This window comes from Anopheles coustani, chromosome 3, assembly GCF_943734705.1.
Source record: "Anopheles coustani chromosome 3, idAnoCousDA_361_x.2, whole genome shotgun sequence".
Classification (NCBI taxonomy): domain Eukaryota; kingdom Metazoa; phylum Arthropoda; class Insecta; order Diptera; family Culicidae; genus Anopheles; species Anopheles coustani.
Genome location: NC_071288.1, coordinates 1920278 through 1933136, shown reverse-complemented (window position 1 = coordinate 1933136; position 12859 = coordinate 1920278). Strand labels below are relative to the sequence as shown.

At 44.2% G+C, this 12859-nt stretch overlaps 5 protein-coding genes across 6 annotated transcripts; 3 read left to right on the top strand and 2 right to left on the bottom strand.

Annotated features, from left to right (window-relative positions):
• Positions 1 to 291: 291 nt before the first annotated feature.
• On the top strand, positions 292 to 1491 carry LOC131259707 (short coiled-coil protein B). Its single transcript, XM_058261277.1, has 2 exons — positions 292 to 446; positions 524 to 1491. The coding sequence occupies exons 1-2, from the start codon at positions 395 to 397 to the stop codon at positions 862 to 864; spliced, it is 393 nt and encodes a 130-aa protein (XP_058117260.1). The 5' UTR covers positions 292 to 394; the 3' UTR covers positions 865 to 1491.
• On the bottom strand, positions 1416 to 3035 carry LOC131259703 (probable asparagine--tRNA ligase, mitochondrial). Its single transcript, XM_058261274.1, has 2 exons — positions 2884 to 3035; positions 1416 to 2814 (listed from the first exon to the last, which is right to left on the bottom strand). The coding sequence occupies exons 1-2, from the start codon at positions 3010 to 3012 to the stop codon at positions 1516 to 1518; spliced, it is 1428 nt and encodes a 475-aa protein (XP_058117257.1). The 5' UTR covers positions 3013 to 3035; the 3' UTR covers positions 1416 to 1515.
• A 387-nt stretch (positions 3036 to 3422) lies between these two features.
• Positions 3423 to 4052, top strand: LOC131259704 (uncharacterized). The gene is made up of 2 exons (XM_058261275.1): positions 3423 to 3691; positions 3755 to 4052. The coding sequence occupies exons 1-2, from the start codon at positions 3423 to 3425 to the stop codon at positions 4050 to 4052; spliced, it is 567 nt and encodes a 188-aa protein (XP_058117258.1).
• Positions 4053 to 4115: 63 nt separating this feature from the next.
• On the bottom strand, positions 4116 to 4757 carry LOC131259705 (small ribosomal subunit protein uS19). Its single transcript, XM_058261276.1, has one exon. The coding sequence runs from the start codon at positions 4638 to 4640 to the stop codon at positions 4191 to 4193; it is 450 nt and encodes a 149-aa protein (XP_058117259.1). The 5' UTR covers positions 4641 to 4757; the 3' UTR covers positions 4116 to 4190.
• Positions 4758 to 5843: 1086 nt separating this feature from the next.
• On the top strand, positions 5844 to 9242 carry LOC131259702 (importin subunit alpha-3). 2 transcript variants are annotated; one of them, XM_058261272.1, is made up of 6 exons: positions 5844 to 6018; positions 6114 to 6247; positions 6852 to 7733; positions 7886 to 8212; positions 8294 to 8470; positions 8565 to 9242. In XM_058261272.1, exons 2-6 carry the CDS (start codon positions 6179 to 6181, stop codon positions 8664 to 8666), a joined length of 1557 nt encoding a protein of 518 aa, XP_058117255.1. In that variant the 5' UTR covers positions 5844 to 6018; positions 6114 to 6178; the 3' UTR covers positions 8667 to 9242. The 2 variants fall into 2 exon arrangements, with proteins under 2 accessions (XP_058117255.1, XP_058117256.1); XM_058261273.1 differs by having other exon boundaries at positions 5844 to 6047.
• Positions 9243 to 12859: the final 3617 nt, after the last annotated feature.

Below are 12859 nucleotides of genomic sequence, written 5' to 3'. Positions count from 1 at the left end.
TAGAATGTCCATTATCCGAGTTATTCTACCCAACCAAACCCATTAAGCCCACGGAGTGACAATGGTTCAGATCAGGACCAGACCATTTTTACCGGATTCTGAATAAAACTATCACTCAAAATTGATAATTTTCTTAAGACAGTAGTTAATGGTTTTTTATCGAAAGATTCGAATCCCTGCAGGGATTCAGTTTCCCCATCATCAGAGGCAAGGTTTATAGTACAAAATTCGCCGTGCTGCACTTTCGATGACATTTTCGCCCCTTTTCGTTTGTTTTGCACAAATGGCATATTGGTCATTGCCTGCAAAAAACAGTGATCTGAAGAAAAGTTTTCCTCGGAAGTAATTTCCGTCGACGAGCAACTCGAGCAAAATTCTTTCTATCGAAGCAATCATGTCGTTGAAATCCCAGGATGATATTCCTCTTGCGGATGATGACTTAGAGGGTAAGCACTTATTGGAGGCTGTCGAAAACGAATGGGTCAAAAATGTATTGATCTCAACTCTCGGTTCTTCACTGCAGTCATCATCAACGACGACGAGAGTGCGAAGTACATGTGCAATGGACGGTCGTTGGATTCGATTGCCAGTTCGTACACCAACGGAAACTCCAGCCCACAGCAATTTCTGGAAAACGAAAGTCCGGATGCGGACGAACAGGAGGAGAAGGCTCGGCTCATTGCTCAAGTGCTCGAGCTACAGAATACTCTTGACGACTTATCGCAACGTGTGGACAGTGTGAAGGAAGAAAATCTTAAACTTCGTTCCGAGAACCAGGTGCTCGGACAGTATATCGAGAATCTTATGTCCGCTTCATCGGTGTTTCAATCAACTTCACCAAATAATGTGCAAAAGAAAAAGTAAACGTTCTATAATGAGATGGAACAGCTGAATTACGATTCGCTGCGCTGAAGAGATATCGGTCTACTCGGAAGCCAAAGATATTCCACGTGCTGTTGCTAACTTGCTGTATTGCAAGCACACTAAGTGCCGTTGAGTAGCTTTACAATCATTCGACGGCGCTCTGCTTCTGAACAGGGGGTTTAATTTACATTCACGCTTTATTCGATGGCATAGTTGAAATGTGGTACAGAACCCAAGAACCATTGAATCAGATGTAAGACAGCCTCCCTACAACACAAACCGCGCCTTGCTAAAAGAAATAGCGAGTGGCAATAGATATTTGTTACATTTTTTCCTTTGTCGCTCAATGCCTACATCGATTAGCCAAGGGAAAGCTGATAGCAGACAAATACTGTATGATACTCACGGTGCATTTCATTCGTTTCTCAATTTACTCAAGTTTGATAGGTTTCTTAGGTTAAAGCATGATATTCTACTTCAGATTGGTTTGGCCTGTATCACAGTATCATTTCTTAAACCAATGCTACTTTAAGTATAGTCATTCATTCCTAAGACAGTGCTATAAGTCCTTTTGAAGAATTAACTTTTATTTCGTACCTAATAAATCGCTTTTATGTACACACACTACTTTAAGACGTTTTTCCTCCATGCCTACATAACGCAGTTATGTGCCCAACGTGGAAACGGTATCACATCCTTGATATTGTGAACATTTAACAACCACGATAGGTACCGTTCAAAACCCAAGCCAAACCCAGCCGTTGTGACGCCACCAAATTTTCGCAGATCCAAATACCACTGCAACAGGTCCACATTTGGAAGTTTACGTTGCAAACGATCGTAATTGTCCTCGCGAACGCTTCCTCCCACCAGCTCGCCCACATGCGGAACTAGCAAATCCAGCGCGTCGACAAGTTGGCCGTTCTGTTTGTTCTCGCGCATGTAGAACGACTTTATACTTTTGGGCCAGTAGCAAACGAATACGGGACTCTTGCAATAGTCTACTAGAAATAGCTCCTGCTCCTTGTTGATTCCTTCCAGTTCATCGACTGGTGACTTTAATTTACTCTGGTTCGCCTTTAACACGCGGATGGCTTCATCGTAATTCATTCGAGGGAATGGCTTTTCGGTCCACTCAAACGCCTCCTCTAATGGGCGCTCAGTGGTTAGTTTCCGAACTAGGCTCAAATCGGGCGCACTTTTTTCCAGCAGACATTTTGTGACATGCTTCACCATGTCTTCCACTCTGTCTGCTAGATCCTCAAGACTGTCCATAAATGCTTCTTCCAGTTCAAGCATATAAAACTCGGATAGGTGAATGTTGGATTTGCAGTTTTCCGCCCGAAACGTAGGACCGAAGGTGTAAACTTTGCCCAGACCATGTGACATTGCTTCAAGGTGCAGCTGCCCGGAAACGGTCAGGAAAGTTGCTCTATCAAAGTAGGCATGCTCCACGGGAACACCCTCTTTCATCATGGATTTGAGAAGCGTTTCGTTGGAAGGTTTCACCAGAAATGCTTCTCCTGCCCCTTCGCAATCGTTCGATGTAAGGATGGGCGTATGGATCTGGACAAAACCGTCCTTCGCTAGGTAATTGTTGAAAGCTCTCGTTGCTTCATGTCTCAGCCGAAATGTAGAACACATGGAGCTAACGCGCGATCGCAAATGTAAATGACTGCGAATGTACTCGGGTGGGTACGACTTTTTCGGGTAAAACGGAAAGCCTTCGGCTAGAGGACATTTGCCGATTTCGATTAAATTATCCACTTGTAGTTCAAGCTGATTCTTGGGTGTAGCGACTAGAGTGCCGCTCGCTTCAATCGAGGAACCATATGCTGTGTCGATGTGTTTCTCCTTGTTTACCACCAATTGGAAATTGGTTGGATCCGATCCATCGGTCACATCGACGAATAGATTTCCTTTCATTTTCCTTATCGATTTCACCCATCCCTAAAACGAACAAGAAACACCGGTTTATTGCACAACGTCGGAAGGAAAGGAAATAAACGCCGGGTTTACTTTAACGTTAACTTTATCGCCAGGTTTGCAGTTATTTGTAGAGAGGTCTTTTATTCGGTAATGCCGATAGCCGCGAACGAAATTTCGCATTGGATTTTCTAGAAACCGAAAATATATCGTAGAGGCCATGACGAAACGAATAGCTCCATATGTTTTTGTTTTGAAACAATCTACATTTGACAATTCTGGGTCTGTCAGGCATGTTTCGTCAATGGGATTTGAAAAACGATTTAAAAATCAGATTTCATTATTACCGTAAACTGATAATTTGAAGAAAAGATCGAAATTTAAAACGAATGTTTCGAACAAAGCCAACAAATTTGATTATTATAATTAGTTGTAGCAAATCATGGTCAGACACGAATTCCTTAGCGCTTTTTTCTTTGGTAACCATACCAACTAAATATTGCGACGCTTCGCTGTAGCAACATGTTTATGTGGAAGCCTTGGATCAAAGGTCTTTAAAAACCACCCTTGACATAGTATTCTTTTCTGTGTTCCGATAGAAATCAGTTCAATCTTAAGGCAGTGGTAATAAAATGCTTACCAAAAAAGAGAAACTACTCATCCGCCCATGGCAGATGCAGCGTTACATTAATCATAGAATAAAGGTTGTGACTGCCATGCCGGCTATCGATTTCCATCCACCACCGGAAAGGATTCATATTACCCAAAAGTTGAAGAAACAACAAAAGGAACTCGAAAGGAAGGAGAAAATCGAGCAGGAAAACATTCGGCTTCTGCAACGCCTTGGGGCCATAATGAGCAAGAAACGTCTTGATAATATCTGGACCTACACCCGTCCGAAGTGAGTCGTTTGATAGGCAATCTCAACGTGAACTGTATATTCTCCCAACGCCTTTCTTTCAAGCTTCCTGAGCAGGGAATACATCTACCCGGTCCGCCCCAAGACCGCTCCGGATTCGTCGGGTTATCCTCGATCATCAGCCAGAAAGATTGCCGATGTAACTACCTCTCCGCTGGCCAAGGGAAGCAAATCAACCCGTTGTACCGCCTGCAGCACATCAGCTCGCTTATCAACACAACTAAATCGGGTAACTCCAGAAGGTCGTATGCCCTGGGCCCCACAGAAGAAAACTACCAACCGGAAACTGCTGCAGGAGGCTGAAACTGAACAACACGTTTGCTGTCGATTCTGCTGCTGCTGAAGTGACCGTAACCATCACCAAACGACTTTAGTAACTAAAAACAAAGCAAGTAGATGCACCTAGTAGTTTGTTTACAATTGGTATTGTATTTTCAACGCGCTTTTGATGGAAAATAAACACCACACGCAATTTGCACTTTTACTTCAGCGGAATAAAACGCGAGCTGTGCGTGGCACCAATACCGGGACGACCGTGCTTGACGGGCTTGTACGTCATCGAGAACTCGCCCAGATAGTGACCGATCATGTCGGGTCTGATTTCCGTCTGGTTGAAGGTCTTGCCGTTGTAGATTCCCACGGTGGAACCGACCATCTCCGGGACGATGATCATGTTACGCAGATGGGTCTTCACACAGGCCGGCTTCTCATTCGGGGGAGTGTTCTTCTTCGCCTTTCGCAGCTTCTTGATCAGCGCCTGCGGCTTCCTGCGCTGGCCGCGCTTGAAACGCCGCTTGGCCCGGCTGTGCATCAGCTCCATCAGGGCCTCCTGCTTCATGTCCAGCAGCTGATCCAGATCCACCCCGCGGTAGGTGAATTTACGGAAAGTACGCTTCTTCTTGGTTCCATCCTCGGGCGCTTGGTCAGCCATGGTTGGCGTTCAGATCGTTCAGTGGATCAGAAACTCCCAAATTATCCGAAATTTCGCGAGGTTTTACGCGACACTCGTACTCCTTCGAAGAGTCCGGAAGGGAAAGAAGGTTTTGACATTTACTAAACACGGATGTGGCAGTACGCATAAATACCGGCTGTCAGCAGTGAATGAAATAAGCCCTTTCTCTGCGTTTCGGACCTTTTTTCTGATATTGATTTTTTTTAACAATAATGTTCGTTGCAATGGATTAAAATGATTTATTAAGTGGCGCACAAAAGAGTTAGTTTGAAATTAGGTACAATACTCATCCAAACCATTTCTCTTGGTTTTATTTTTTCGAATCGACGATGTTAAATTACATCAGTTGTAGTAAAATATTCATGTTAAAATATTGTAAATATTTTTTCTAGATAATAATTGTATCCGAGAAGGCTCTTTGAGCCCAATTTTTAGGATATTGTATTTTATTTATGCGTTTCTTGATTTCCATTTTCTTTTGCTGCATAGGCACACTAAACAGAAACAGAAACGCTAACTTTCCCTGCGTTCCTTCATTGACAGATAGGACATCCGAGGTAGTGGTGGGAAAATGGTATCCCTGCGGATTCGAATCAGAAAGATTCAAATCCATTCTGAGGTCCGGATCTTCAACTTCAAACCCCAATCCGTCATATCACAGGGTTTCGATATAATGGAATGTTTCAATAGGTAAAGAGAACGTTTTAAAAGCATACAGAATATTTTCAACCATTTGAGACAACTGTTGTTTGGTATGGTAAGCTGTAATGTAGTCCTGTGGTAACATTCCATTATCGAAACTCTGTATTCCAAGTTTGCAATATTTCATTTTCCAACCAGGTTCTTCTACGAAAGATTAATTTAAGCAATTAGGTTATTTAAAATAACCATAGCTCGTTGACAGATTCGTTCTGGTGGTGGGTTATCCTAATTTAAATCCCCATCAAATCACAACTGATAACTCGTTTTTTTGTAATAAAACATGCCACACATTTCCGATGTCACCTTCACCACTGTAAGTAGTTCTGTGTAATGAAATCGGAATTGATTCAAATCGCTAGAATCCATCAAGTTGGGATTCGAATCTTTGGAATCCGTGCAGGGATCGAATCTTCGGGTCTTCCTAATCCCGATTCTGCCAACACTAGATCCGAAGTCAGACGTCCATCTTCCGGAAGTCAAAAAGAAGTAACGTGAAAATTTTGTGGCAAGATTCTGATGCGAGGATAAAATTGATTCCTTTGTTTTTGGTGTATAGAGCATCGGTTCGGTTGCGCTCAGTGAGGTGTGCACAAGTGCCGCGGCAGTGAACGGATTTCGGAGGCACATTTGGCCTGAAACCAGTTGCGGGCGACAGGTGCGAATGGACAGAATATTCGCGATTCAGTAAAATCTGACAGCCGACGATAGTGTGATACATCGTACAACCCCCTATCTGCCATCTTATTTCAGTTGGTACCTTCGTGTCGAGTGAGTGAGCAAAGCAGCAGCACAGAAATAAAACTCCCTCTACGAAAATGGCGTCGATAGATTCGCAGTCGAAAAATCGAATGCAGGGATTCAAAAACAAAGGCAAGGATCAAGATGTAAGTATTTTTCTGCACCGATGGAGTTGTTTATTTTGGTACAACCTAAAACCAGCATTATGCGTTGTGCATGGCACGACCCGTGGATGGGATGGTAAAACATAAATTTTTTTTTTACTTTTTCCACTCGGTGACGGCAGTGAATTACGTTGCTGTGCAAGTGACCCGCGAGGCGCAAAAGATTATTTGTTGAGCGGTATCAGTCTCGCCTTCTGCCGCCCGCCTTCAGCGATCATATTGATGCACATTCAATTCATATTTTATGATTCACCGCTTCACAGTTTTCTTTTCATCCATACACCGTTTTCGAGGGCGGTGAAGTTCGGTGCATCGCTTGTTTCTTTGTGTGCGCAATACCTCTCGAGGGTCACCGATGATGAGTGTTTGGCTATGAAATAGTTATTCCGGTACCGTGCCGAAAAGAGTCATGGTTGAATATTTGATGTTTTTATCTGAAAATGTTCGACTATCAACTACGGTGAACTATTCCGGTTCGGTTTTCTACCTTGTTTTTATGCTACCCGTCATCGGAAACGATACCCACCCTACCCTTGATTTCACAATCGTTCACCAACATTCTCTTTTCGGTTTGCACTTCTTGTAGGAGATGAGGAGACGGCGAAACGAAGTGACGGTGGAACTACGCAAAAACAAAAGGGAAGAGACCATCCTGAAGCGGCGCAATGTTCCGCAGACCGCGGAATCGACCGACGAGGAAGACTACACCCTGCAATCCAACTTGAAGAAGCTGGTCGAGAAGGCGGCAAACAGCAGCGACAAAGAGGGCCAGCTGATGGCAGTCCAGGCCGCGCGCAGATTATTGTCGTCCGATCGCAACCCGCCGATCAACAATCTGATCGATAGTGGCATTCTCCCGATTTTGGTCAATTGTCTCGAGCAGGATGACAACCAGGTGCTGCAGTTCGAGGCGGCCTGGGCCCTCACAAACATCGCCTCCGGAACGGCCCAACAGACGAATCAGGTGGTGCTGGCCGGTGCCGTGCCACTGTTTCTGCGTCTGCTTAGCTCGCCTGCGCCGAACGTGTGCGAGCAGGCCGTTTGGGCGCTCGGCAACATCATCGGCGATGGACCGGGCCTACGCGACTACGTGATTAAGCTCGGCGTCGTACAGCCGCTGCTGTCCTTCATCAAGCCGGAAATCCCGATCCCGTTCCTGCGCAACGTCACCTGGGTGATCGTGAACCTTTGCCGCAACAAGGATCCGGCACCACCGGTCGCTACGATTCACGAGATTCTGCCAGCGCTGAACATGCTGATCCACCACACGGACATCAACATTCTGGTCGATACGGTGTGGGCCCTAAGCTATTTGACCGACGGCGGCAATGAACAGATTCAGCTCGTCATTGACAGTGGCGTCGTGCCGAAGCTCATACCACTCCTGTCGCACGTGGAAGTTAAGGTACAGACTGCCGCTTTGAGAGCTGTTGGCAATATTGTCACTGGATCAGACGATCAGACGCAGGTATGTAGCCAGGACTGAGACATTTTCAACTGTTCGATGGTGGTTCAATTGTAAGATTGCCTAAATGACATGTAAACACCATCCCATCCTTCATTCCCTTCATTTAGCTTAGTTTTGCATAATAATAACATCAATGCTTTTCTTGCCTCTAGGTCGTGCTGAACTGTGATGCTCTGTCGCATTTCCCAAATCTGCTGACCCATACCAAGGACAAGATTCGCAAGGAAGCCGTCTGGTTCCTGTCCAACATTACCGCAGGCAATCAGTCGCAGGTGCAGGCCGTCATCGACGCTGGATTGTTGCCGAAGATTATTGAAAATCTGAAGCACGGTGACTTCCAAACGCAGAAGGAAGCTGCTTGGGCTATCAGCAACCTCACGATCAGCGGTAATCGTGAGCAGGTGGCCCAGCTGATACACGACAGGGCTATTCCTCCGTTCTGCGACCTGCTCCTGTGCCAGGACAGTCAAGTGATTAATGTAAGTGTTAGCCACGGGGTGGCGTTTGAGGATCCGATTCGAGACGTCTAGACAATCTTTCTACCTTCCCCCATCATTCAGGTCATTTTGGACGGTATCAACAACATGCTGAAGCTGGCTGGACCACACTCAGAGCACATCGCCAACCTAATCGAAGAGTGCGATGGAGTGTCAAAGATCGAGAATTTGCAAAACCACGAAAATCTCGAAATCTACAAGCTGGCATACGATATCATCGAGCAGTTCTTCTCGGACGATGTAAGTATCTTCGTACACCACCGACCCTGTTATACATTGCCCTTTTTTGCGCGGTTGAATAATATGATTTCTTTATTTTTCACCTTCGTTTTAGGCGGATGAGGCTGTCCTTGAAGACCTCAGACCTGCTGCAGACGACAACGCGTTCCAGTTCAACCAGAACCCGAATATTCCTCGCGACGGATTCAACTTCTAAGGGTTTCGATCCCGTATATATCGCCCAAGACACGTTCACCTAGGACATACACTTAGACACACACACACACACACATACTCACAGGGACGATCTTTGATACGAGGACACAAGCGTTCGTCAGTGGAGGTAATCAGCTTCTTGCGCTTTATTACAGCAAGGATTTTGTTCTAAATGCGGATATTTTCTGGACTTATTACGTTAAACGTTAGAATCACGCCAATTAATCGATCGATTATTTAAGTGCTAAATTTTCACCAAGGGAACGTTCATCATCAGAATTAGTTTTGTTATATTTTTCTTGCATACTGTTTATACAGCAGATAGTATATACAATGGTGTGTGCTCGTATGTGAATAGGGCAATATGACACAGTTGCTAGCGTAGAAAAAGGCTGGCAATTCCGCCCATACGAGCACAATATTCCCTATTCTAGAGTGTAGTACAGCTCAGCCATCTCTGCTGGTGGTCCCTTGTTTTCCGTTATTAAAATCGAAATATAGGAAAATTGTAAACTTAATCCAGCAGCATGCAGCTGTAGCATGCATGCAATAATGGAATTACTAAAGAACCAAGTAATCAGAATCTTCTTGCGGTACGTTCATTCGTCGGTATTCGTTATCGATCATACAGGCAACTCATTACATTAGTCGGTGTAGCAAGCTGAATTAGGCATAGTTTGGAAAATGGATCGTTAAGCCTAAAACGAATAAAGCGTCTGGATAACTCAGGACGCTTTCACTCACCATACGGAGTTATGCAAAAAAGGAGATAAAAGGCAGATTCGGCAACAGGAGGAGGCGGCTCCTCGCAGCGCGCATTTTTGTGTGTCGATTTTGGTTTATTGAAAACTGCAAACTCCTCTTCTCGTCCGCTGCACACTGACGATCGCTTATCCCTCCCTCTTATCGTTTTGGACTTTACAGAGACGAAAAACTAAAGACTTCCATATACTTGTAGAATAGGTGAGTGGAAGATGCAGTAAAAGTGACGAGTTCTATCACGTAAATTAGAAGCAATGCCATTGTATCATTCAATTATACTAACTAACTACAGACACACATCGGAAAGTAAATCAACGTAAAAAGTGAGAGCTGTTCTGGAAGAAACAGAAGGGGGGTACAAGCACACACCTACACGAACGATCAGTGCTCTGGCTGTAATGTGAATAATTTTACAGGCTGATTAGTAGAATTTGCAGCTGAGGAAGCTAAGAGATATATATATAAAGATTGTGATCCGCTGGTAGAGGGCGACCGCTACAAATGGTGGCAAACTCTCCGCGAGGCAGAAGAAAGTGCCGAATCGACGTCTCCTAGTTCTGTTATCCTCCGCTGATACGCGCGGAAGGATACACTTAACTGTTGACTTTTACTACGCTTTTTTTTTAGTATTCTGCTTTACGTGGTGTTTATTTCAACGGGCTGCTAGTGATGTTCAAGGACACTGGGTGCTGCTGCTGCTTCCAGATGCAGTGGACGACCCTTTCGAATGCTCGTTATGGGAGCAACATTGCGCAAATGATAGAGATGTGTAGAGATGAAAATGTCCCATTTGGAATAGATGGAGGTGGAAAATGCGGATACTAGCATTTTTAGAATGAAAATTTAATCCTACGTTATTATATTGATTGTTGATCAAGACACAAAGGAAGTGGGCTGTTTGTGTGTGTGTGTATGTGGGTGTGGGTGTAGTAGGAGAATGAACAAAGTGAGAGAGAATCAAAGATAGGAAAACATAGCAAATCACACGCAGCAAGCAAACAAATCAATTTGAGGGACAAAGCAGAGCAATGTTACTAAAAATGACGAAAGTGTCAGTAAAGGATACTTCCTGATCCTTTTTTTTTTTTTTTGTTTTGGTGATCATAATGCACACCCTCTCTGGAACGGCCCGGTGTGTTTGCGATGTGAGGCCGTAGGTAAATAGAAGATGGAGCTAAAGAAAAGCAGGAATACAAATTTAGAATGAAAGGATCATTCAACACACTCACAGCTACTACTGCAACAACGACGACGATGGGAGAAACATATTATTACTTGGCGCCGCCTTCGTGAGTGAGCATTAGTAGGCAAAGATATTTTTGTAAAATAGAGTCTTTTTAAAATCGAATCCTCCACAGTGTGTGTTGCATTGTCGCGATCCAAATCACCCACCCCACCCTATATGGTGGTGGGGCGGGAGCTATTGGCGCAGCAGAGCACAGTTAGTAATGGTATCTTGGGATATTAATGGCTGTTGAGGGGGAAAGTAATTTATTTTCTACGGGGTATACCTAGAAAGCACACGCGAGAAGGGAAGTGAAACTTGAGCTTTTGAGCGCGAACGCGGGCAGCCACCAATGGTGGATAGGAAAAAAAGCATAGCACACAGCAGCGAGAGAGAACAATGTAAAAGTTGTATAATACGTCGCGATTTATATGCGATACGAAATCGAAGGCTGAACTATTATTTGTAAAGAGAGTGGTAGCATGAAAACGAATTTTCCACTACAGTTTTTCTTCTCTGTGCTCCTCGGGAGTCCCTTGCAATAAACGGGGATGTTCCTTCGAGTGCCGAGAGATAGGGGATGACCCTCGACAAAGTCCGCGCATGTTGTGTGTGTGTGTGTGTGTGGAAAGCACACTCAGTTAAGCTTTAAAAACATGGAATAGTAAAAGGGCCTACGGCCAAGGCATAAAATTAGACGCCAGTGAAGGAAGCAGACCGAGCCAGGTTCGGGTGCGCGTATTCTTGGAGAAGCGGTGCACTACTTGAGGTGTGCGTGTGTGTGTGAATTGTTGGTCAGTTGCATCACATTTGTTGTGGACTGCCAAACGAAGCACAAATGCGCGTCTTCTTTTACACAACTATGCGTCTCTCACCGATGGGATGGTGTTTTCCCCCCCTTCCTCTAAGGAGGGGGCCTCCAAAACATGGCGCATACGAAAATGCCGTTGGGTGGTTGATAAGGGATGCTGCGCGACAGGATGACCTACAACAATAGCCTGCTTGTAAGCCGAGCGGGGATTGAACTCTGTATAAATTCTTTATATATATACACACATAAGAGACACAAACTCGAGAGGACGAAAACGGTACCGTTGATTCCAGGTGGAAAGCGTGACAAAAAAGAAGCTGTAAACACTAGTTGCAGGTATAATTTGTTTTTCGGTTCCCTTGTCCAAAGCCATCGAAAGCGATATTTTATTTAAAAATTTCACACCGAACGGAAAATCATACATACTCCCCCCACCAATCACTCCATAGACTCGACAGGAAATGCTTGAAATTACTCTAATTTTGTCCTCAAACAAAAAAGAAAATAACAAAATTGAATTCATATAAATTATTAAACCTGTGTTGTACTTTGCATGCATGGATATGTATTTCTTGTAGACAATTAGAAAGAAAGTACGATTTTGATGCTAATACTGACCCGCGAAATCATCATGTGACCTCGGATACGCCACGTGGTTGCAGTACAATGAAATTCAATAACAAACATGTTTGCATCCTTAAATTTGTTGGGAAATATTTTCCGAGTTACGAGTTGAAGTCACGTGGTATGATTAAACGAGGTAATTTGATCACCATGCCCGGAGAGTTTTCCATCAAACCAGTCTTCGTAATAAGTTGATGAACATTTCTTCTAAACTGAAACCCAACTCGTGCATTCACCACGTGGCCCTTGATGGCGAATGATGTTGTACAATATACTACCGTAGTATTTCTCGTGGCGCTCTTCTCAGCTTGCAACGTTCGTAAAACTTTGAATATTCAAGGATATCCTTTACACATGTAGCAACACGTGACGAACGTTAACTGTAGTTTTGCCGTGAAGTATGCAATTGGTATGGCCCCCCGCTCAACGTTAGTCCAGCAGACCAGGTATATTATTGAGGAAGAAATGTTTTCTTCACTAAAAAAAGGAGAAGGACAAGGCAAGAAATCGACCATAAAACTTGTTTTCAACTTCTCAAGCGAGTTTCCGAGACGGGATTCGACTCCATACATAATTTTAACCTGTTCTGAAATTGCAATACGTTATGCATGTAGTTCCCTTGGTTAGAGCAACCCCCATTTCACAACAACGCTTGAATTTGACAGTTCGATCAAAATAACGGAACCTCGGTCCGCTTGTCATAACTGGACCTAGTCTCTAGCAACCTCGGATGCGTGTCTGTTTTGTTGATGGAATGTAAAAGTTTTTGTGT